The sequence below is a fragment of the Nestor notabilis genome, unplaced genomic scaffold (assembly GCF_000696875.1).
Source record: "Nestor notabilis isolate BGI_N333 unplaced genomic scaffold, ASM69687v1 scaffold6582, whole genome shotgun sequence".
Taxonomy (NCBI): Eukaryota; Metazoa; Chordata; class Aves; order Psittaciformes; family Psittacidae; genus Nestor; species Nestor notabilis.
In genome coordinates, this window is record NW_009916876.1 from 48,707 (window position 1) to 70,739 (window position 22,033).

At 42.7% G+C, this 22,033-nt stretch overlaps 2 protein-coding genes across 3 annotated transcripts in view; both read right to left on the minus strand.

The window, feature by feature from the left end:
* Positions 1-7,266, minus strand: part of CEMIP (cell migration inducing protein, hyaluronan binding) — a 51,462-nt gene extending 44,196 nt beyond the window's left edge. The window contains exons 1-5 of one of the 2 annotated variants that reach the window (XM_010024793.1): positions 7,191-7,266; positions 4,125-4,274; positions 3,313-3,451; positions 2,300-2,536; positions 1,740-1,919 (exon numbers count right to left, since the gene is read on the minus strand). In XM_010024793.1, the coding sequence (XP_010023095.1) occupies positions 1,740-1,919; positions 2,300-2,536; positions 3,313-3,451; positions 4,125-4,274; positions 7,191-7,266 (782 nt within the window). Of the gene's footprint in view, positions 1-1,739; positions 1,920-2,299; positions 2,537-3,312; positions 3,452-4,124; positions 4,278-7,190 lie in introns of both variants that reach the window. The other variant, XM_010024792.1, reaches the window with a different exon arrangement.
* A 7,323-nt stretch (positions 7,267-14,589) lies between these two features.
* Positions 14,590-22,033, minus strand: part of LOC104413721 (transmembrane protein 2-like) — a gene marked incomplete at its 5' end in the record, with an annotated part of 48,474 nt that continues 41,030 nt past the window's right edge. Inside the window, 5 exons of the mRNA XM_010024794.1 lie at positions 14,590-14,810; positions 16,917-17,026; positions 18,317-18,477; positions 20,499-20,600; positions 21,351-21,564. Of these exons, the coding sequence (XP_010023096.1) occupies positions 14,590-14,810; positions 16,917-17,026; positions 18,317-18,477; positions 20,499-20,600; positions 21,351-21,564 (808 nt within the window). The remainder of the gene's footprint in view (positions 14,811-16,916; positions 17,027-18,316; positions 18,478-20,498; positions 20,601-21,350; positions 21,565-22,033) is intronic.

Genomic DNA, 22,033 nt, shown 5'->3' on the forward strand with positions numbered 1-22,033 from the left:
AGCACATGCAGAGGCATGTTAGAAAAACCCATCCACTCTCCTCAGCCAGAGCCTGCCTTTAACATATGTATGTGTGTGTGTAATTTTCTCATCCCAACCACTTGTTTTTTAAGATAAATTCCAAAAAGCACCTGTCAGGTGTATACATCCTTATTCGTAGTTATAGATGTGTCTGAAACATAAACCAATGTGTCTAAATCTTCTTACAATGAAGTGAAGTGGAAGTTCAATTTGCTTAAGGAGAAAAGCTTGGATACATCTGACAATGCTTCCTGTCTTCAACTCTGCCATCAACTGTCTTTGTAAATCTGGTCCGAGCGGCTATTCAGTGATTATTTTTTTTTTGAAAGTTGATGAACTTAAACCCTGAGGACACTCCTAAAAATGCAGTCTTCTAAATAATGCACCAAGTTGCAGGTATTTTTCCATATGCCAGTGTGCTGGCGGGAGGCAGTATTTATCAATAACTACTACATTTTGGTAATCACAATGTCCCTATTTATATAAGGAAATATTGTGCTATTGCAAATAACAGCATGGTAGGGATTAGCTTTTTGACTACAAACAATAGCAGTGTGGAAAATCACACTTCCATGGATGAATTTCTATGCTATTCCCATTATAAGCCTTTATGGCAAAGAAGTGAGAAACTAGCATTAAAATACCACAGCAGCCTACAAACATCAATGCCATTTACTTTTATAAACATATGCCAAACCCATCAATTCCTTCCTGTTGCACAATTGGAAAAAATAGTATAATGGTCAAAATTCTTTTTCTGTTTCCCTAATTTCAGTCTCTTAAAAGAAACCCAGAAGGTTACTGGGCTCTAATATGGGTCTGGGTATTTGAGAGAAAGCATTGCACTGATGGAGGCAGCCTGGTTTTGGAGACTATTTCTGCAGCCTTGGTTGATTCTTTGAAATCAGTTATCTAATGTAAAGGAATCCCTGTGATATTTAACACAACCACTTCACTGAGTACCCCAAATCTTACTCATCTGCACATGCCCAGCTGACACTTCTCTCTTCCCACAGACTGCTGTATCCAATTGCTTCTCCCTACAAGGCAGATTTTAAATTCCTGTTCTGCAGTGACCCTCTTAGTGCCTCTTAAAGAGCCTACATAAATTCAGATAAACACAATAAATATAATGGCTACAGTTGGGTAAATAGCAAATATTCTCAACAGCGTGTGTGCCAACACAGACACTGTATTGGCCTTAGAAGTATTTACAGCCCACAGCATAAATTCATGCTTACTAAATTTCTGTGCTGCACAAGTATTAATAGAATACTTATTTAGACAAGCTGAAGAATGTGCTTTATGTATGTCTATATGTATTTAGCTGCTAGGGCTATACAGCTATTATTCTGCCCTCCTTAATGTTCAGCCCATCCAATCCACTGTGCATAGATATGCTTCTTAAATCTTTGGGGGATGGCCTGAAAATAAATAGGAATAAGTAACATGGGAACACATCTTGGAAAAACATCTTTTTAAATGTGAATCATATGCTATTCCTCAATCTACTAATAAAAATACCCAATATAGACCCTGCGTGCATCTGAAACTATCTAATTAACTGCTAAAACTTCACATTGAGAAGTTTCCCTCTTCACTTTGTTTTTCTTCCCATGTGAAAGAACTTTGTGCTTTTCAGAGAGAGGAATTATTTGGACATCTCGGGAGCATAATAAAGCCTCTGTGCTGGAAGAACTGGCAGGACTGGCACATACCTAAACCCAAGGTGGAGGAAATGCTTGCTGCCCAGTTTGGTCATTGCTTTCCTGGCCGTGTCATCTAAGTTTCTAGATCCTTCATCGTTCACTGCAACTGACAGGATCATGCCATTTGCAACTCGGCCCAAATACTGGGCAAGACGTATGCTTTCCTCTTTTGCTCTGTAGGTGTCAAACCTAAAGAGATAAAAACACCCAAAAAGCATTTAATTCAGTGAGCATCACAGCTTTATGTACTGAAAAACAAGTGAAAGAAATAACTCCTTTGCATTGTTTACAATAATGACATGTCGTTGCAAAAGCACTTGTCTAACAGGGTATATTAGGGGTTTCTGTTAAGCCAAATTGTTTAAAGTCTAGTTGGCAGAATAGCAAGACAGTAACACTACTCAACCTTTGGTTTTGGAGATTACTGATCTAGGAAGAATTGTATATACATGCAATAACACCCATTTGAACAAGATACTAAACTGCATGTTTCTGAGCTTGCTGAGATGCTGCTGTCCCCAACCTTTCCCCAAAGATCATCACATCTAGACAGTTGAAAAGTCACTCACCGATCTGAATGGACAACTGCCCCCGTCTTTGGGTCAATAACATGGACAATGACACCCCGATGGCCCCAGCTCCTTTCAAAGTAATATCCACCTTCTTCCATGCCACCAGGATGAAGAGTCTTGTTTAGGAAAGTCCAGGACAGCTTTTTCTTTCCATGGATCTCAAGAGTGCCACCCTTACTTACTCCAAGATACTTCTTCCCAAAGTAGGGATTTGGCTGGCTGCCGTCATCCGCTCTGCAGTAGGAAGGGAGGAAAGGAATGAGGTTTGGGTTTGTATGTGGCAGCCAAGGAACCCTTCTCCTCGTTCTGCTATGGCCCAAGGAGAACAGTGTCATGATCTGCAATGCATTTCTTTTAACTACCCTAAGAATCAGCAACTGCCCACACTGTACAGAAAGAGAATTATTTGAAATAATACTAGCAACTACTGGAGACCAGCAGCAATCTGGGATGCCAATTATACATGTTATATTTATTATACCCAGGTCAGAGGAGGCCTGAAGCCCAGCCTGAACAACACATTTGTGTTTTTGAATGCTGGAGAAAGTTAGGACCCTAACCAGAAGCTAGGAGGGCTATTGGTTGTTATGTATGAGTTTGGCATCTTTGAAATTCTGAGAGATCCTGTAGCAATCTGCAAGACATAAATGCATTATCCTTTGTTTCACCACTCTCATGCAGAAAGAAAAGATGCTTAGGGAGCAGAATTTTCAGATTAAAAGAACTACTTGGGTTTTAAACCCATTCTGGAAAAACAGCTTGAGTGGTGGCAACGTGCATGCTGATTTTCTGGCATGCCCAAATCTCATAGTTGGATTTGAAAACCAGAACCAAAACTGCACCAATTTTTTACAGGTCATTTAAACTGTTTAAAACTCTACTGAACTTTCCACAGAGCACTGATGATAAGTATATGTAAGAAAATGTAATTTTAAGGAACATTTTTTTTCCCTGTTGTGGAAGACAGATCCTAGAAAGATCTAAGACAATATTTTATTGTGTATACATACCGCCCATATAAGATGATAACCACATTGCTTTGGTAAGGGCACATCTCACTGCCAATATGCAATTCTCCATCATTTTCAATGAGTATATGTCTAGTACGCAAAATGATAGGCTGCACGTCATCTTTAATGACCAGTTTTCCTAAGTAGAAAAGGTTATGACATTGCTTTAAACACACAGGAGCTCATCAGAGGTGGTGATACCATTCTGCTAAACCCACTGCTGGGCTCTCATCTCAATTTTTGAAAACTTCTGCCCATCCTCCCCAAAACAGCTCTGAACAGAAATCTTAAAGACATTACACGTTTTGTATTCAGTCCAATTCTTGAAGAACACAATTAAGATTTGTGTGGAAGAGGTCTCATTCAAAACTGAGACAGAAATTCAGAGTTAAGATGAATAAAAGCTATTCATGCTAGCAGCCACCAGTGACACTATGTCCGTAGAGACAAAGAGGCATATATGTATCTGCCCTGTCCTGAGACCCTGAGAACACAGCTATTGCAGTATGATGTTATCAGGACAACAATTTAGTAAAAAAAGTAGTTTTTGAAGCAAATCACAGAAGTAGAAGTAACGAGTATACTGAGCTACTTTTCTAAAGAAAGGACAGCAAATAGGTTGATTATAATGGCTAAAGAACCGATAGCATCTCAGCTACCACCCACCCTTGTACTGAATTAAAGCTCTGTCTGTCCACTAGCCACCCTGTTCTCAGCAAGAAGCAGGAAACTCTCTCAGCATGAGACAGAGTGATTTAAATAGCCACAGTGGGAAAAACACTTCACCCAGCCTTGCTACTAACACATTTTACCTCCATCAGTGATGTGGATAGAGTGGACAGTCGCAGAAGAAGAGAGGAGGAGCTTCCTGCCATTACGGATCTCAATGCGGTTTTCTTCATTGTGTCCTGGGTTCCAGTTTTCTAGCTCAGGATCCATATCAGGACATGTGACAGCTGCTTCTGCTGTGTAAAGATGGAGTGAAGACAATTACCATTTCCTCAGTGCAAGACACAAAGCTCCATGTCTGTGCATCTTTGCAGCATCATTACAGTACATTCATACATATCATACATACATACGTGTGATACTTATCATACATTCATATATATCATACAGTATATTTACAGTACATTCTTGGTACCCCACTTTGCTGACTCCCTGGAACACAGCAATATCTCACTGCAGCAGAGCACATGGGGGTCACAACCAAAATAAAACAAACAACAGTTTAAGATGCATGATTTTCTGTTTTCTGGAAGTATGGAAAAACCTGCTACCCAATGCAAAGGAGCCTTGCAAGGGATGCAGTCTCCAGAAAACTACCTAGAAAGGCTGTAACTCAGCACTTCCTGCAGTGATATTCAGCTCCGTTCATACTATCCAGACACAAAGCCTTTCACAAGCCAAGGGAAGGTCTTGATGAAAGGATAAAACAACTACTACCTGTTAAAATGTCCCCCAAATATCTGCAAAGTTTAAAAAGCTTTGTTTAATGTAAAGATGTTAAAATATATTTGCATACTGTGTTTTCTCTGGAAAGTAAAAATGCTCAAGCTAAGAAGAAAACACCAAGCACCAAGGAACTGCCAGTCCACCCAGTAACAGAGAGCAACAGGAATTTCACTAGAAAGACTATGGGTTTGTGAGCTTTTCCAGGCAGAAGCAATAAGGATTCATTTGTATTGGGTTTACACCTCACCAGTATCCACACACAAATGTGATTATGGACTGTCATGATGTGTTAGTCTAAACGGCTCTCATACCAGCCCCAAGAGTCTCATGTTGTAAGTATTTACTTAAGATAAAATATTTCCCTGATACAATCTCACTCGATATGTGAGCCTCACATCTTGCTCTAATCAACAAAACGGCGAGTGCGGGAGTCCCATGTGTGATGCATATTTTCTGAGGGTAGAAACCTTTCTAATCCTAGGAAGCTGAGGTCAGTGGGAGTTTGAACAATGAGCCCTTTGCAATCAGAAGGGGTTGGGAGTTCTTACCAGCTCTCAAGTTTTTAATCCTTTAAAACCAAAACACCATTGGAAAACTACAGGATCCACAAATTGGTGATAATAGACATGAGATAAAAACCTTCAGCAGGGTTATGTCTCTTGCACTTAGTATAGTAAATTTGGGTAGGTTTTGCCCAGCAGACACTAATGCATTCAGATAATGGAAAGGACAATGATGTGAATCCATGCAAGGTTTAGTTGGCAAATGCCACTGTGAAACTTGAGGGACATCTGTAATTCCACAGCAACAGGAGCAAAATCTATTCACCTGCATTTTCTCTCGGATTCCTCCACCAATTTCAAGTCTTAAGAAGACAACAGAATTGGACAAGCCGCTTCCTTAATGTCTCTGGAGACCCATTAAATACTATTTATTCAGCATAAGCAAGGGACATTTCATATGGGCAACATATGCCTTGGCTCTCTGCAAGCTTTTCCCATATACATGAACAGTCAAATCAGAAAGGGCTAATAATCTACCAGGTAGCAAGTCAAATACTGACAAACATCCAGGAACTGAATTTGATACCACTTGTGCCAGCTGGAAGCTGAAACTGTATCGGTAATGTTGGAGGCATTTTTTCTGATTTACAGTAATTGAGGAAAATAATAAGGACTTTCTGGGTTCCTACTAGTAGACACAAAGAATCAATAAGATGAATATTTCAGGCAAGAAATGGAACTTGCACTGTAAGTAGGTGTTCAAATATAACAAATTAAAAAAAAATGAGCTGCTATTCCCACAAGAATAACAGAAAAATCTGCACATGATGAGAAGCTAAATAAAACCAAAAGAATTGATTCGAATGTACAGGTATAATTTATCAGCTAGATTAAGAGGGCAGGCTAGAAGCTTGTTCATTTTTCCATTTACTTGGCTATGCTAGTGTCCAAAAGAGCTTCCTGCAGTCTCAAAAGATTACTTGTGCCCCCCAAATTCATTATGTAGAAACAGAGAGGTAGGCAGCGAGGCCTAAGGGGAAATCGAAAGAAATTTACACTGATGTTTGGGATGACAATCAACAAAAGCCAACACAATCAGAACAAAGGAACCAAATTCCCAATTTCATTCATTCATTTGTACCAGAAAGAAGGAGCCGTGCACATCACCCACCCCCTGCTGCATGAAGGACACTGGAGGGCTAAGCATCTTCTGGTCCAGGAACCTTGACAGCTTGATTGTTACTCTCATTGGCATTTTTTAAATGAGTGCAACTTCTACCCAGCAGAAGGAATTAACTACATGTTTTGCTTCTTGACCAAAAAGGCCTGAGCACGGCAGTGAAATGTTGCTTCATGCAGCTGCAGTATATGGGGCAAGACACATAGTCTTGTTTTAAGAAATACAACCCCCCAAATTAGCTGAGTTTTAAGTATGTATATCCAGTTTCCCTTTTCCCCTTCAGCTACTTAGGAAAAGGGTTACTTGGAACAGGCAAAACCCAAGGGGTAGGGATATCCCACCCCAGAGCTTTTTGCTGTCCACATCTGGGCTTGGGCAACGCTGCACAATGCTTGACTTCGCCTCCCAGAGCCACAGCTGTTAAGACCTGAGGTTTCTTTTGTTATTTCTTTGTGGCAGTTTTGTTGGATTTAGGTTTGTTTTAAGAACATGTAGCAGAGTCTGAGGGATCCCTGAGGGTACTTTCACCTACTCAGAGGTGTCAGTCTTTGCCACTCCAGCTGCCCTCCATAGTGAGTACTGGCACATCAGAAAACTGCTTTTCTCCTGAGTTTTTTCTCACTCTGTCCTTGACTCTTCTTCTATGAAGAGTGAAAAGCTGGTCTATCTAGTACAGCAATGTCTTTATTTAAAAGTAGTGCTATAAACCATGTCTTTTTCCCCATGACAGAAAAACTTACCTGTGCTTACAGAAGAGATTACAAACAGAAGAAAAATGACATTTTCAGCCAGATACTTGGAGGTAGGTAGAGCCATTCTTCAGGATCTTTAATTCTCTGGATGGATAGCTGTGAAGAAAGAATAGCAAGAAAATGTCACTTTTTTTCTCAGCTCATACAAAAACCATGCACAAAAAAAGGTTATATCCAGCTTTATGCCACTCCCAATCCCATTCAGCTGTGTAGTTGAGAACACCTTCACGCTGCTTCAAGACCAGCCCAAACAGAGCAAGAAACCTCAGGCAGCTCCTCATCCTTTGTTTGCTTTAGGATAAACCCACTTGGGAATCCAAATAGACACTCAGAAAGCAACCACCAGATGTAACCGAAAACGCCTTAGGAATGCAGTACAAACACATCCAGTGTCAAGACTCTCTAGGGCTGCATATTCACATGTGCAAGAAAGTAATGAAACACAACAGAGGAGGTGTTTGCAGAGTGACAAATTCTTACAAAGTAACCTTCCAGTGGCACCTCTCTCCCCCCATACTCCCCACACAGTTTAGCAATGGTGTTTTGTGCACCCCTGAGATAAACCATACTCACACTTCCAATCTGAAGCATGCATTTCCTTAGATTTCACATCCAAGAAAATACTACTTGGTGCACCAGCCCAGAATTCCCTTGCAAAACCAAAAGCTGTTTTTGAAACCAGTCTACCTAATGTTGTTTTCATTTCCTCAGTAGCCAACCCCCATCAAAACCAAACAAGCAGTGTCATGAAAGTCAAAGTTAGAATTAATCTGATTCTTTCCAGTCTCCAGTGATTGATTCTGCAGCTCTGCCCTGCACTTATGACAGTTCATTGACATGTGTGTTCACACTGAGGCAAGGACACACACTTCTGTATTTATAAGGCACTGTTTAAAATTTACATGTAGTCCTTGGAGCCATTAGATTTTATTATGTAAACCAGTATCTGAGGAATATCGAATAAATTTGTTTGTAGCTGTCATATCATCGTGATGAAATAGTATAAATGTAGGCATCACACAGTTTAGCTAGACACAAAAACAGCGATTGAAAACAACTCCATGGTGCCCCAATATTTTCAGGACGAAAACCCACACGTTATTTTTCATGTCACTTGTTAATATAAACCAAACAAAAACATGAGCAAACGATACGCAAGAAGCCAGAATTTGATCTGGAGCAAATTTTACACTGTGTATATGCAAAACACGTGTCTGTACTTTTCATAAAGGTGACACAGCTCGAAGTACAATGGTACGTTCAGACCACATGTAATCCAATGATTGTATTAAAAATAGCATTAGAACCAGATTCGTCAGGAAACATTCCAGCAGGAAAATGTTTGCTTGTTTTGGTATAGTGTCTTTGACAGCCCTGAGCTCTGGAAATAGCATGGACTGAAGGCTTGGTACAGTCTATCAGGTGCTGAAATGCTGTTACAGAACAGTGGAAAAGAGGAATGCACTTAGTAATGCTATAACTTTGAATGCTATACATTATCAGAGCGCAATACCGTCACCATGGAATTTGTGCCAGACCCAGGATGCACGTGTCTGACATTTTAACAGCGTTAGCCATCAGCATCTGATAAGGCAGCGTTCTTTTAAAGGAACATTGTTGCAGGTACACCCAAAGCACAGCAATCGCCATTAAAATGTCAAGATTTATTAGGGATTATTGCACAGCCTAATCTGCAAACCCAACCACTAGATTCTGCTTTAACTAATAAAGGGAAAACTAAACAAGTGGTAATAGCACAGGATGGTCATTGCAGGTAAACAGTGTTTCTTACAGCATACACAGCTGTATGTTAGTGTTGCACAAAGCCTGATTCCCACTGGTAAAGCATTGATTGTAAAAATACATTCAGCTGATACAAGCGTAGACAGAAATAAAAAGAAGGGACTGATTTTTTGACAGTGATGGCACACATTTGCTTCATAGGTAGCAAAGCAATTTCTTTGTTCTGGCCCATTAAAAACTCAGAGGAGCATCTCTGCTCTGTCCAGTTCATGATGTTGATTCTGACAGCAAACGGGTAGGAAATTAGCTTAAGAAATTTCAGAGCTTTTGCTTTCTTTAGAGCCAAGAACTGCACAGTACTTACCATCAGGTTGTGCAAAACGGCTTCTGGTATTATTTCCCTGGTTGCTCACCAGGGACTGTTTCCCTGATTACATCCATTCTCATCAGCAGAGATCAAAACAAGTAATCAGACACTGGAAAGTCATGTCATTTTTGGAGGCGTCAGCTGTGTGCCAGGCTCCAGTGTTTTTGTAGTGTCTGATCTGCCACAGTCCAAAGAATATCCTGCTTACTTTGTGACTGAGGGAGAGTGTTTGATTCAGCTCACAGCGAGCCCGGGTTCACTGTGGTGTTAGTATTAACTGGCACTTGGGTTGGAAAGGCTGAAAGCTGACAGGTCCAAGAGGATCCAACTCCTCTGATTCAGCTCTGACTAACACACTACTGGAAAAATGCTGCTTGGGGGATAATCTCAGGAATTTTCCTTCAAAGGCTCTCAACTAAGCATCTTTCCCAAATATTAGACACAAACAGTGACATGTTTGATTTCACTGTTAAATAGAAGAGGAAGAAGAGATAGTGACTCTTTTCATTAATGTCCCCTGCTGGAGAGGACTCCAGAGTGGTTCTCTGCTGCCAGCCAGCCGAGTGTTAGCTCAGCACTCTGATCCGCATGGGGATACAGCAATATGCTACCTCTCATTTGAACAGGCGCCACGTGGCTGACTTCAGCTCTGATGTAATCAGCAATGTCAACAAACCTCCCTGCAGATTCAGGCACTCTGAGAGTGAAAGGGCCATGCAAGTGTCTTCCTAAGTCTATCATCTCCAACATTTCTCAAATACCATCTGTGACTCCTCTCTTGGGTGAGAAAAGCTTTTTCATCTAGCCATTAAAAGCTGCCTGGCAATGGCAAGTGGGACTCATATCCGTGGATCTGGCAAGGCAGACTTTCTGAAATGATTCCCAGCTGCTGGATCTTTCCAAAAAGTGAACAATAGCAGCAGACAGTGCTAAAAGTAGATGCAGGAAACCATTAGTTCTCAGTTGGCTGCTACCGCAGGTGTCAGCAGCGATACTGTACTAGAAAGTGCACAGACTCCACTGCCCTCCCTGCAGTTTCAATGCAGAGCAAACAATCCTGACAGCAAAACAGTGAAGAAATGCTCTGAGGAAGCTGGATTGTCCCAGGCATCATTGTGGGGTCACATGAAGACCCCAAATCCTGAGGCCGGAGCAGAGCTCTCTGGGGTGGCAGAGCCAGCCATTCAGAAACGCACACCAGGCTCCAACCTCAACTTGCCACCCTGCCCACCTCTTAAAAAAGTAACTCCTGATACTGAATATTTTAAAGTGCTTTGTCAGACTGGCTTGACACACTTTGAAGGATGTACCTTCAGTGTCTGCTGAAGACAAGGATACTTTCTGGTATATCTAATGAGGCATAAATGGGAGCACTGACCATCTGTTACAAACATGGCAAGGATGGGAGAAGAGCAGCACCTACAAAGATGTCTTATGTCATCCCCTTAAAAAAGATGTCAAACAGGAGCAAGAAACCTGATGGCTACTACTGCTGCCACTGCCCACAAAGAGAAACCACAGACCTGTGCAGGGGCAAGGCAGGAGTCCAGAGCCATCCCCAGAGAAGAACAGGAAAAGCTCACATGGAAAAAGTGTCATTTAGCCTGATGTGCACAGGTACTTGAGATGACCTGTGCGTAAAATCTGTGTTCCCCAGGGACCATCTTCGCAAGGCAAGATGCTCCAGGGGACCCCGATGGGTCAGTGCCAGAGCTGTGGTGTACCCCTCCTGCTCTGGGTGGGCAAATCTGGACCCTCACATTGCCACAGCAGATGCTGAGGTTTTAATGGCTTGTTGGCTGGGTTTGAAGCCTTGCCGCAATGTTTCCTCATCATGTGTAAAGAAGCCAGCATCAGTTTGGAAGCTGATTCCTAACAGAGAGAGGAACTGTTTAATTAGTCACTCTGTTACCTTCTTGCTGACATTGCGTGGCAGTGACCATCCTTTCACCCCGCTCAGGGAATCCTGCTTTTTAGTCCCAGCTGGGAAGATGGATTTGAGGAGCACATTTGCCTTTCTGACCTGAGGAGATAGCAGCTCTCACTACAGTGACATTCCAGTGCAGGGGGAGCCTCCATGCACCCAGCCACAAGCATAGCTAAAGCCTTCAGACGGCCTTACAAATAAACAGACAAATTTCTAGGGATCGCTAGTGAAAATGCTCTCCCAGTCCCTGCACATGACAGCAGCGAGGCCTCTTGATCTTGTGCTTCCCACCCAGCCATTAGCTGCTCTTTTTACTAGCAAGTAGAGGAGGGTTAAACCCAGGAACAGACTTTACTTCTCAATGAAATCAATATTTGAGTCAAAAGCAGCACTCTGACTTTTTTTCCAGTGAACCATGGTTTCTTATAAATTTATCTAATATCTTTCCCTGCAAAGAAGAAGGTTCTGCTCACACATTCTGTATATAAACATCACTGCAAGTTCCTTGATTCCTGGTGTTCACAAAACCAGATTCTGAAAGAGGAGCAGGAGTTAGAGGAAGTTTTTACAACAAATAAATTGAAGAAAACTAAGGTGTTTGCAAAGTTGTTGTGATATTGGCACACTATTTTGAGACAGAATTAAAACAGGCGGAAAAAAGAGTTATTTTAATGCTATGCTTTTTTTCAGATTTAACTTTTGGGGGTTTTGGCAGGGGCTTACAGACCTGGAAAAGGAAAGGAAGTGATTTTTGGCTCAGCTAAAACAAAATCATTTGCAATTCACATCACTCCACCCATCCGAGGCTGACTGACTCACAGTTTCACATGCTTTCGAAGTGCTCAGCATTGCACTGAATTAAGCCCTCATCCACTGCATGAAGTTTTCAAAGCATGAAAGTGGTGGGAAGCTGAGACCCACCAGCTGAGGTTCAGAGTGCGCAGACTTTGCTGTGCCTGCTGACAGTAATGTGTATAGCCAAGCTAATGCTTTCAGGGGGTGCCAGAGCTCCTGTGTCCCCACTGCAGAAATGCTCTCGGGGTAACCAAGGAACACATATATGCTGAATGCATTAGATGTACTGAACATGCCTGGGTTAGCTGCAGGTCCATGTGGATGAACAGAGTCCATGGGGATCCTCCTGCTCAGGATATCCAACAGCTTCCCATGAACACAAAGCCCACGTGACACTTACTTACCCCCACAGCTTCACCCACACAGACTTCTGGTGCATGCCACGTTAGTGGTAGCCTCTGAAAACATGGTCTTGAACGTCCCAAGGGTCCATGGAGGAACCGTACCCTCTGCAGAGCGTTCCTGGTTTTGAAGCCTTTTTTCCCTCCCAAGGAAAGGAAACTGTGTGCAGTGGCTGAAGACGATCACAGCATCCTGAATCCTCTTCAAACTGCTGCTTTTAACTACCCAAATAACTGCATCAGGATGTAAATATTTTTCTTTTTGCTTTTGTGGTACTTTACTGTTTGCATCTGGCTCGCCACGGCGCCACGCCTTCCTCTCCAGGACATTTGCCATTTGCTCTCCTTCTGAGTCGGGAGGAGGAATAGAGATTTTTCAGACATTTAGGCACATTCTTTCCTTCACCAGGCTCTTCCTTTGCCAATTGTTTAGTCTCAGCCTGGGGTTAGAACTCTGCAAAGTTCTATTGGGATCCAGGGTCTGGACCTGTCACAGATTATCAAATAAATCTGCAAGAGGCTGAAAGCTTGCTCTGTAAGTATCTGTTCCAATGTTGGGGTTATGCTCACAAGCCAAAATCATCTTGCTTCTCTTCCCCTGCACAGCCTCAGAAATCATGGCAATTAGGTACTAACAGGAGTTCAAAAGGACTTCAGGGAGCTCCATAGGGGGACAGTAGGAGCCGTTCAGGCTCTTGTACCACTTCTCATCTCCACAGAGTACATCAGTCCCTGTTGCTGCCCATGGGGGCAAGCACAGGCCCATGATGTCCTGTGCATTACCCTTTATCTTACCTTTAACTGAGCAGCATCAGTGATTTCCTCACACTTTCTAGCAAGCCAGGAATCCCCTGGCCAGACCCGACTCACACCTCTCCTACATCGTGTGGGGCTGGAGTCATGGTCTCCTTCTCTGCCTGTAAACCTTTCAGGTGTCCTCTCGCCCCACATCCAAGGACCACTGAGCGGTATGTGTCTGATGGAGGCAAGTGTCCCAGCCAAGGAGTTCAGTCCCCTCTCAGAGGCACAGTATCAGCTGGCCGGTGTGCGGATGCCAGAGCGACTAACTCACCAGGGAGCAAAAGTCTGGCCAACAAAATACTAACCTTTCCCCATAGCAACTTGTTTGGCCATTTGTGAGAACTTCAAAGAAACAACAGGACATTAGTAACAAAGCCTTCACCTACCTGTTTGAGTAACCCATGTGACAAAGACATGGATAGTCTGAAATTGCCTGCCCTTCCACTGCTGTCACCAAGTAACATCATGTTCAAACCAAAACGAGTTATCATTTCCAGGTAAATTTGTACTTAAACTGTCAGTGAGGCCATCAGCTGTTTCTCAGTTTGCATACAAAGCTCTATTTTTGTCTTTACTTCATAAAGCAGCAGATAAACAAAAAATCAAAGAGAATTAACCACTACTACTGGCAGTATTTCATTCCTCAATGGGAGCAGAAAGTCAACATGAGCATTGTCTGAAAGGAACGCAAGACTTAACCCTATGCGGCACATAGTTTATCCTGGGTTTTATTCCTGTAGGTCTTTGATTAAATGTTCACGTCAGTTGGACAAGCATCATTTCACCAGTCATTACCTACAGACAGAAATGCATTTATAACTCCTCAGAGCACCCTATTTATTCAGTTCAATTAGAAGATACTACTGTAAGATCACTGCATGCTCACCAAGCAGATGTTACTCAGTTCGCCTATGATGCCATGGCAGATGGACACTTAGGTGTTTTAAAAGCAGACATTAATAGAGGGAAAACAGGAGTGAAGGGAGAATTCCCTACCTCTGCTGAAGTTCATCTGTTTCCCTGGAAGTTGCTAAAGCTTCCACGCCAAATTCCATTTCCAGTCTCTGTGATACTGGAGAGCAGGCTCTTGCCTTTTAAACTTACCTTTTGATACCAAATCGTAGATATCTTGAAACACTTCTCCTTGGGAAGGGCAGCCCACAAGCTTTTCCTGTTCTGCCCTTTGAGGCACTGTTTGGAAAATAAAGCTCTACCACAGCAGGAAAGATGAGACTATATTTATTAGTTATAATATATACAAGTGAACACCATTAGTATGGTACAATCCTATGAAAATGAGAGCAGCTTTGGTGGCAGCAGCAGGCTTTGCCTGGCTGGTGTTCCCTAGTGATGCTAATCCTGGGATGCTGCAGCCTCTGTAGAGATGTGCTCCAAGTGAGTCTGAGAAAAAGCAAATTTTAGCGACTCATCAGCATTAGCTGGACATTGATATTCTTTCAGCTTCAAGGGAACATAATGCTGTAAAGAAGCAGCTTTCCGATAACCAGCATGATTAAGGACTTTAATCCAGGAGGGTTTGGCTTGTCCTTTATATCCAAGCATGGCAAAACTCCCTGAAAAAGAGACACAAAGATTGTGATTCTCTGGATAGGTTGGTTCACTTATTAGCAGCACAGCACAGGCTCCCTCCACACAGGATGGGAACTTCTCAGGCCTTCTTTTTTTCCTGGATTAAAATAACAAAACATTTAGGAGAGAAAAAGGCTGATGAAAGAGAGAATGAGCCTCAGTGAAGCCACAACCTCACTGCATCATTTATTTCAATAAGGTAAGATGAGTTCTCAAATGTCAGTTGGCAGGAATATGGCTTTACTCTTTGTTTTTAAATAAGACCAGTAGTACTTTTTCATATTGGACTACCTGAAAATGGTTAGGCATTTAGAATCCTTCTTTTATTGGTTTACATCAGTTTCTTCCTGTTATGCCTAAACTATCCCCCATGTTGCCTCTGCTCTGGTCCTCTGCTGTCACAAAGTACAAAGGCATTATGTATTCTTCTATTTTAATAACAATGTCCTGTGTTTATGTTATGTTTTTCATTGCAAAGACTCCCAAGGCTATTTGCAGCTGTTTGGATCGAGACTATTCCTCTAAACACTTCTAATTTAAATAAGGTTTTGCAAAACCAGGCAACAAGACCCTAAATCCTGATCCTGCTGGGGTCAAGTGGATTGGGGTTTTTTTCCCATTATCCTTGGCAGAAGCAATATGCACTTGGGAGAAATGCTCCATCCTGCCCTGGAACGCAGTCCCCCCCAGTGCGGATCAGTCCTGCATGCGATTGCTTTTGGAGCTGGGAAGTCAAATAGTGCACATACCTGAATCAGCAGGAGAAAGCTCATGAAGCAGAATGTAATTAGTCAGACTGGAAATCAGGGCAAGACACATGCGTGAACACCCTTGCCCTTAGGAAAAACAAAACAGGGGCTGCACATGATCAGCCAGCAGAGGCTTAGTCCCACTGCTAGGCACCAGGATGCTGCCAAAGTGACAGAGAAAGGAGGTGGCCACCAACTAGCATGTCCCCGGGAGGGTGGTGGTCCTGCTTGCTGCTTTTTGTGCCCCAGGAGCATTCAGGGCTAGAGGCTGAACCGAGCTCCCAAAAAGACTTGGAAGTGCTGTGCCCATGCGAGCAGCAAAGGTGGTTCAGGGAACAAAGTTTGACAAAACAAACAAAAAAGATTGATTTTTAATCAAAAAATTCCTTTCAAAAGCATTCAGGGCTTTGATGAAAGAATGAAGCAATGAGGTTACAGGACAAAAATGAAAAAAAGAGAAAACCTCAAAGTTTTGCTTTTAAAAGGATGAAAGAAAAATCAGCTTTTTGGGAATCAAACAGGCACCAAAGTGAAATCACTGTGCCTGCTTTAAAGACTACGCTGTCCTCCCCCAGAATGCTCATAGCAATGAACTTTGAAACTTGAACCAGAAATTGATATAAATTTCAGTAAAGCAGTAGGGGGAAAAAACCTCCCCAAAAGCCCCAAGGAAAAAAAATCAAGAAGCTGGAAATATGTGACTTCTCCAGCTGATCTCTGCTTGAGAGACTGCAGATTGAATCTGATTCAGGCTGGCTGGTTGTTTTCTCGATTTCCTTATCACTCAAATTATTTATCCAAACCTGGACTCAACAGCCCCCAGTCTTCCAGTGGGAAACCCAGCATGGATTTCCTGGACTAATGATACCAATGGATTTCTTGCAGCAGTCCAAGGTAAAACTGCAATAAGAAGTTTCCAAAACTGGTGATTTCACCTTCCCTCTATTAAAAAATTAAAAAAGCTCCTATTTCACTTCAGGCCATTTTCTTTCTCATCAACCTTTCAGTTTATGATTGGTTTTCCTTGCAAAGCAGCCGAATTTTAGAGCTGGAATCTTTATCAAATGATTCTTTTTTCTTTGTTTGGTTAGAAAACAAGTTCCCTTTAGGATGAAAATTTTGCAGCGTGCAGCTTCTCACTGGTGACATAGAGTCAAAACCCTGAAATAACTCTCCTACTTCTCACCATCCCTAAGCCAAGAGGTTTTTACTAGGTTACAGCTGGGATATTGTGCTAGGAAGTCTATCAATAAGCAGTATATAAGGATGCGTACAGTTTTGGTAGGGAAGCACCCTGGTAATTCTTAAGCAAAAGAAACATGGTAGAATAAATACATTTACCTTCCTTGTGGAAGACAATAGGCTTTGCTGAACCTAACCTGGTAAAAATAGGCATTTCAGAGCTCCCCACCACATCTGCAGTATCTCTAGAGCACACGAGAACAACTGATCTGAAAAGAAGGACAGTAATTACCACATGATTGCAAAATATTATTTCATTAAGAATCCGCAAGACCTTCAAGCTCCAATTCAGAAAACTACTTAAGAGCTTGCTTAGCTTTAAGAACATGTGTAAACCCCTCTGATTTTGATCCCACATAAGCTTTCCTAACTTTAAGCCTCTGTTTAAATGTTCCTAAATTAAGCCTGTGCTTTTCATGGAATCAAAACAAGCACAAGTGACTGTTTGCAAGTGCATTCCTTTATGGGAGAGGGACACTCAGCAGCAGCAGAAATTCAGTTGCTGTGCAGTCCTCAGACTCTGAAATCACCTGTATTCTAGGTCTGGTTTTCAATCAAGCTTCAATCCAGCTTTGGCCCTCACAGATGTGCTTTCAACCCCCAGTGAATTGTACCTGCATTGAATTACTGGCACAACTGGTTGCATTTAGCTGAATGCCTAGACTTGCAAAATACACATCCTAACAGAAAATCAAACTGAATATACATACAGGCATCACATGGATATACGTCACTTCATGCATATTTGGTACATGTACATACTCATGTGCATAAATACAGATGTAATAACTCAGGAGTCTTCAAATCTTTGGTCATGAACTGCTCAGGACTGTTTTGGACTGTAAGTCTGTTTTCTGGTTACTTGACCTGCTTCTGCCAGCGGCCAAGAATTTATCTATAAATCTCTGTTGTTCCATGTTTATGTGGCAACACATAAAACCACAAGGAATGTGGGGCAGACACAAGCAGAGATGATCCAGAGCATTGCCAGGGCACATGCAAGGTAACAGAGCCTGCAGGCAGGCAGGTCTATTCATTGGCTCACCCAAGAAAAGTCCTATTGGAAAATCTGGCACACCTATGATTTTCGTCTGTTGTAAGAGGCAAAAACAATCAGTAAGAGTAAACAAAACTTAACTCGATTTCAGAAATGGAAAACTGAATCATCAACTGTCAGGAAACTGTGGGACACCAGGACAGGAGCACAGGATTACAAATGTCATTGCAAGGAACTTATCTACTCCATGCTGGGAAATGAATGGTTAATTTAGAAGGAATTGCCAGTTTTCCAGAAAACCTGTTTCTGTCTGCTCTAATCTGTGCAATCCTGGGAGAGACACCCTGCTTCTCCTATTATCTGGGTGATATTTGGGATTTGTACATATTTAATCTGTGCCAGGTTTCTTCAGAGCACAGGTTTGGTTGTGAAAGTAGGTCATTTTCCTTTGTCTATCAGCCATGGGTTGCTACATGAACTAGGCTCTCAGCAGTTTGCTTACCTCTCTTTTATAGATGTCTGAACATAGTCAGTTATTGCACTGGCAGCGTTTTCACCAGTAACTGTGTCAAAGTACCGCCTACCCACAACTGCTCCTGAGCATGCATCTACCACCACGAAGAATATCCCATGGCTATTGAACAGGAAAACAGTGTCATTTATCTGCAATAAAAAAGAGAAGTTAGTTTTATGGAGGCAGACTTCAGACTGAGCCTACTTCTCCATAAGGAGTTACAAGCAAGGAAAGTATCAAGGGTGAACACCCTATGATTTTAAATGTATAATTAGTACAGATGAAGTGACAGCACTGATAAATGGTCAGTGGCAGAAGGAAGCAAACATTCTCAATGGGGTACAAAACCAGGAGAAATGAGGTCATATTTTGTGTATTAGGAAGATACATTTGGGAAGCAGAAAATCCTGGGGGTAAAATGCTTAGTTCAGTCTATAAACACTTTCTTTCCATGTGGGGAAAATTACTGTCACTTGGCAAAGCAGATTTGACCACGGAGCAAGGGAGAGGTGCTGAGACAGCAGATAGGGGAATAGAAGCAACACATGGACTTTTTCCCTGGAAATGCAAATATTAAACCCAAAATGCTCCTCCTCAGTAGTGCTGTCTCAGTGCCTCAAAGAAGTTGTAGCACAAATGGCTCTTACTCTCTTCCTGTCCTTCAGCAAGGGCTCCTTCTGGAAGTTACACCTCTTAGGATGTGCCCCACAATATTTGCTTTTAGAAAGGCAAAGACTCTCTGAGGTGCCCAGCACTCACTTCCCATTATCCTGGGGGACAGCTTAGCCTGGGAGGACAGATCCTCCACCAAGGAGAGCAACAGCATGCCAAGATCAGGCTGTCAGAAAGCTGAGCCCAGGATACACCACACACCACTGTAATGCACATAGTTGTCCAAAGCCCAAAGACACCAGGGAGCTCAGATACTTCCCATCAATCTAAGACATGTTTATGCCTCCAGAGAATATAGGGCCAGAATGAATGAGGGAGCCAAGTGTTAAAAAAAGTGGCTTCTGCAAGATGCCAGAGGATGTTGAATGCAACAGAGTGTCAAGGGTAAGGAAAACATGAATATCTGTGCCATGGGTGGGCAAAGGGAGTGCGGAGGAACAAAGACAGACTAAATGCCTCGTCCTGTCTGTCTCATGCTCCTAAGTCTGGGAAGTGTGTCAAAGTCTGGATGTACATGGAGCAGAGAGCAACCACCATTGCAAACTGACCTAAATGTGAGCTGGTGGCAAAAGCGACAGCTCTGCTGTGTGTATTGCCCCTGTCCACATTCTGCAGACCCACCAAGGAACCAGCACAAGGTTCCTGTGACCCCTTTTCCTTTAGACATTAATCTTCATCATTTCCCTATTGCCTAATTTGCCATTATTTATTGCCCAGAAATAAAACTTCCTTTGAAAACCAGTATTTTGCATTAAAGCTTTAGAAAAGGCAAAGCACCTTGGAGGATACTGCGCCTGTCCCATGACTGCTGCACACACACAGATCTCTGCACCTCACCACAGGTGAGATGCTGCTCCCAGTAACACCTAATGGTTTTGAGTACATTTTTGAGGATGCAGCCAGTGCATGTGGCAAGAAGTCTTGGCTGCTCAGACTCCTTAAGAACACTGTCCCAGCTTCACTTGGCATTTGTTAGCATTAATTATAATTCAGTATCACACCAGCATGTAAGCCTGGACAATATCCTCACAAGAATGATTTCAGTCACCCTTCACCATCTAGACAGACATACAAGGTGTGTGTAGGGACAGTCTGACAGCTCCACAGACCTTCAGTAGTGAAATACAGTTATCTTCCAGTATAATGACAGCAATCAGGAAAACAAACTTGGTTTTTTTTCCCCACATCCTTTGTCAACAATGATTTCTGTGCTTTTTCCTCCCTCTCCCTCTACATTAGAGTGGTGGTGCTAATTCTTCTTCTGAGGTGATAAAGGACCTTTTTTTTTCCCTTAGGGCTCAAATCCTCATCTGAATAGAATACGAACTCCCAGTGACTTTAGTAGAGTTAATTGTAAGGGGAACAATGCATTTGCCTCCTCCAAGGGAACTTCCCATTTCCTTCCTCCAAGGCTCAGCAAGATTTTGCAGTACCTTCCCTTGCAGATAAAGCTTCCCCTGATTAATCACCATTTCAAATGCAGTAAAACACAATATACCTTAATGAATGCGGATGTCAAACGGTTTTGTATGTCTGTCCTGCTGAGAGACTGGATCTGGATCCTTATATACTTGACTGAGGGTGTGCTAGTGATAGCAAGCTGCAATTACACCAGAGACAGAAATATAACAACTGGCTTGATAACAACTTCATAACAAAATGATACCAGGTACCAGTGCTCATATAGATATGATTGCAAAACTTTAAACTGTGATCCTGGTTCACAAGTTAGTAATCATTAAGACACCATTTATCAAAGGACAGTGGCAATGCTGGTTGGAAGGGACCTCTGACAGTCAGCCTGCCACTAAGGAAGTTTAAAAGTTGGATACAGATTGCATATATTTTGCCCAAATATAATAACTCATACAAGTGCAAATCTTGTATGATTCTGAAACAATTCTACAGGACTTAGAGTGGGGTGAATTTACAGTAAATGAGGAGAGAATCTGGCTCTAATTTTCCAGTTATTCCTATTAACCAGAATTACTTCCCAGTTTGAAATCAGCAATGTTGTACTTTGGAATCCAAAGCTAATCCAGTCTGAGCCGTCTAAAGAGCCATAGTATTTCTTGTTTAAAAGAAAGAAATGGGAGGTAAAAGACTCCATGAATGTGCATTCACATGCTTCCAGATGGACAATTTCTTTGAGGTTATCTTTGAAGCATAATACTAAAAGCTGCCGAAATTCAGAGCAAAACCCTTCCCTCTACACAGGTTACATGATACTGGGCAGATTCATGCATGGGAATCCCCTGTGGTTTTTCCTTATATGTTGTAAGAATGAATTGACCTCATATTGCTGCACATCCACTGCATAACCTCGGATGCTGTTTCACACAGCAGGTACCTGCGGGGCCCCACACACCCTGCACGGCGCGGCTGGGTGCTGGGACACAGGGCGCTGGGCGGCTGCTGGCCCCTCCGGGAAGGGGTTTGGGTTACAGCTCCAGGAGTCCCCCGGGTACATATGTGCCGTGATTTTAATACGTTCGCAGCCTTGCTGAGAGCAGTAGCTGTGTCCTTCCCGAGCTTCATGGGCTTCCAGGTGAACAAACAGGTACCTATAAACAAGAGCAAACAGAGGGATCAGAGCCACTGTGTGCTTACAGGAGAAGCTGAGTGGAGGCAGGATCTGCACTTGCTAAATTCCATTATCCCCCACATTTCCCAACATCACAATCCAACCCTGTCTTAGACTGGTGTAACATGGCACATCCATTGCAAAATGTGTCCTGCAAGGATGCAGGTTGAGCTCCCCTCTCATCCTGCCATGACAAGACCTGCAGCACTTGCAGCCCAAAAGCTGAAGCCAGCTGCCTTCACCAGGCAAGCATCGAGTGGGGCAGACACTCCCTCCAGCCCCAGGCAGCCCACACTGCCCCAGGCATGCTGGCATCTACCAGAGAAGGAACAACTGCAGTGCTCAGGCTGTTGTGCAGGAGGAGACAGGCTTGCCTGGAAATATCAGTTCTCAGTTCTCTGCTGTTGCATGGTCTTGGCCCACAGGCAGAGCTTAGCATTAGGCATGCA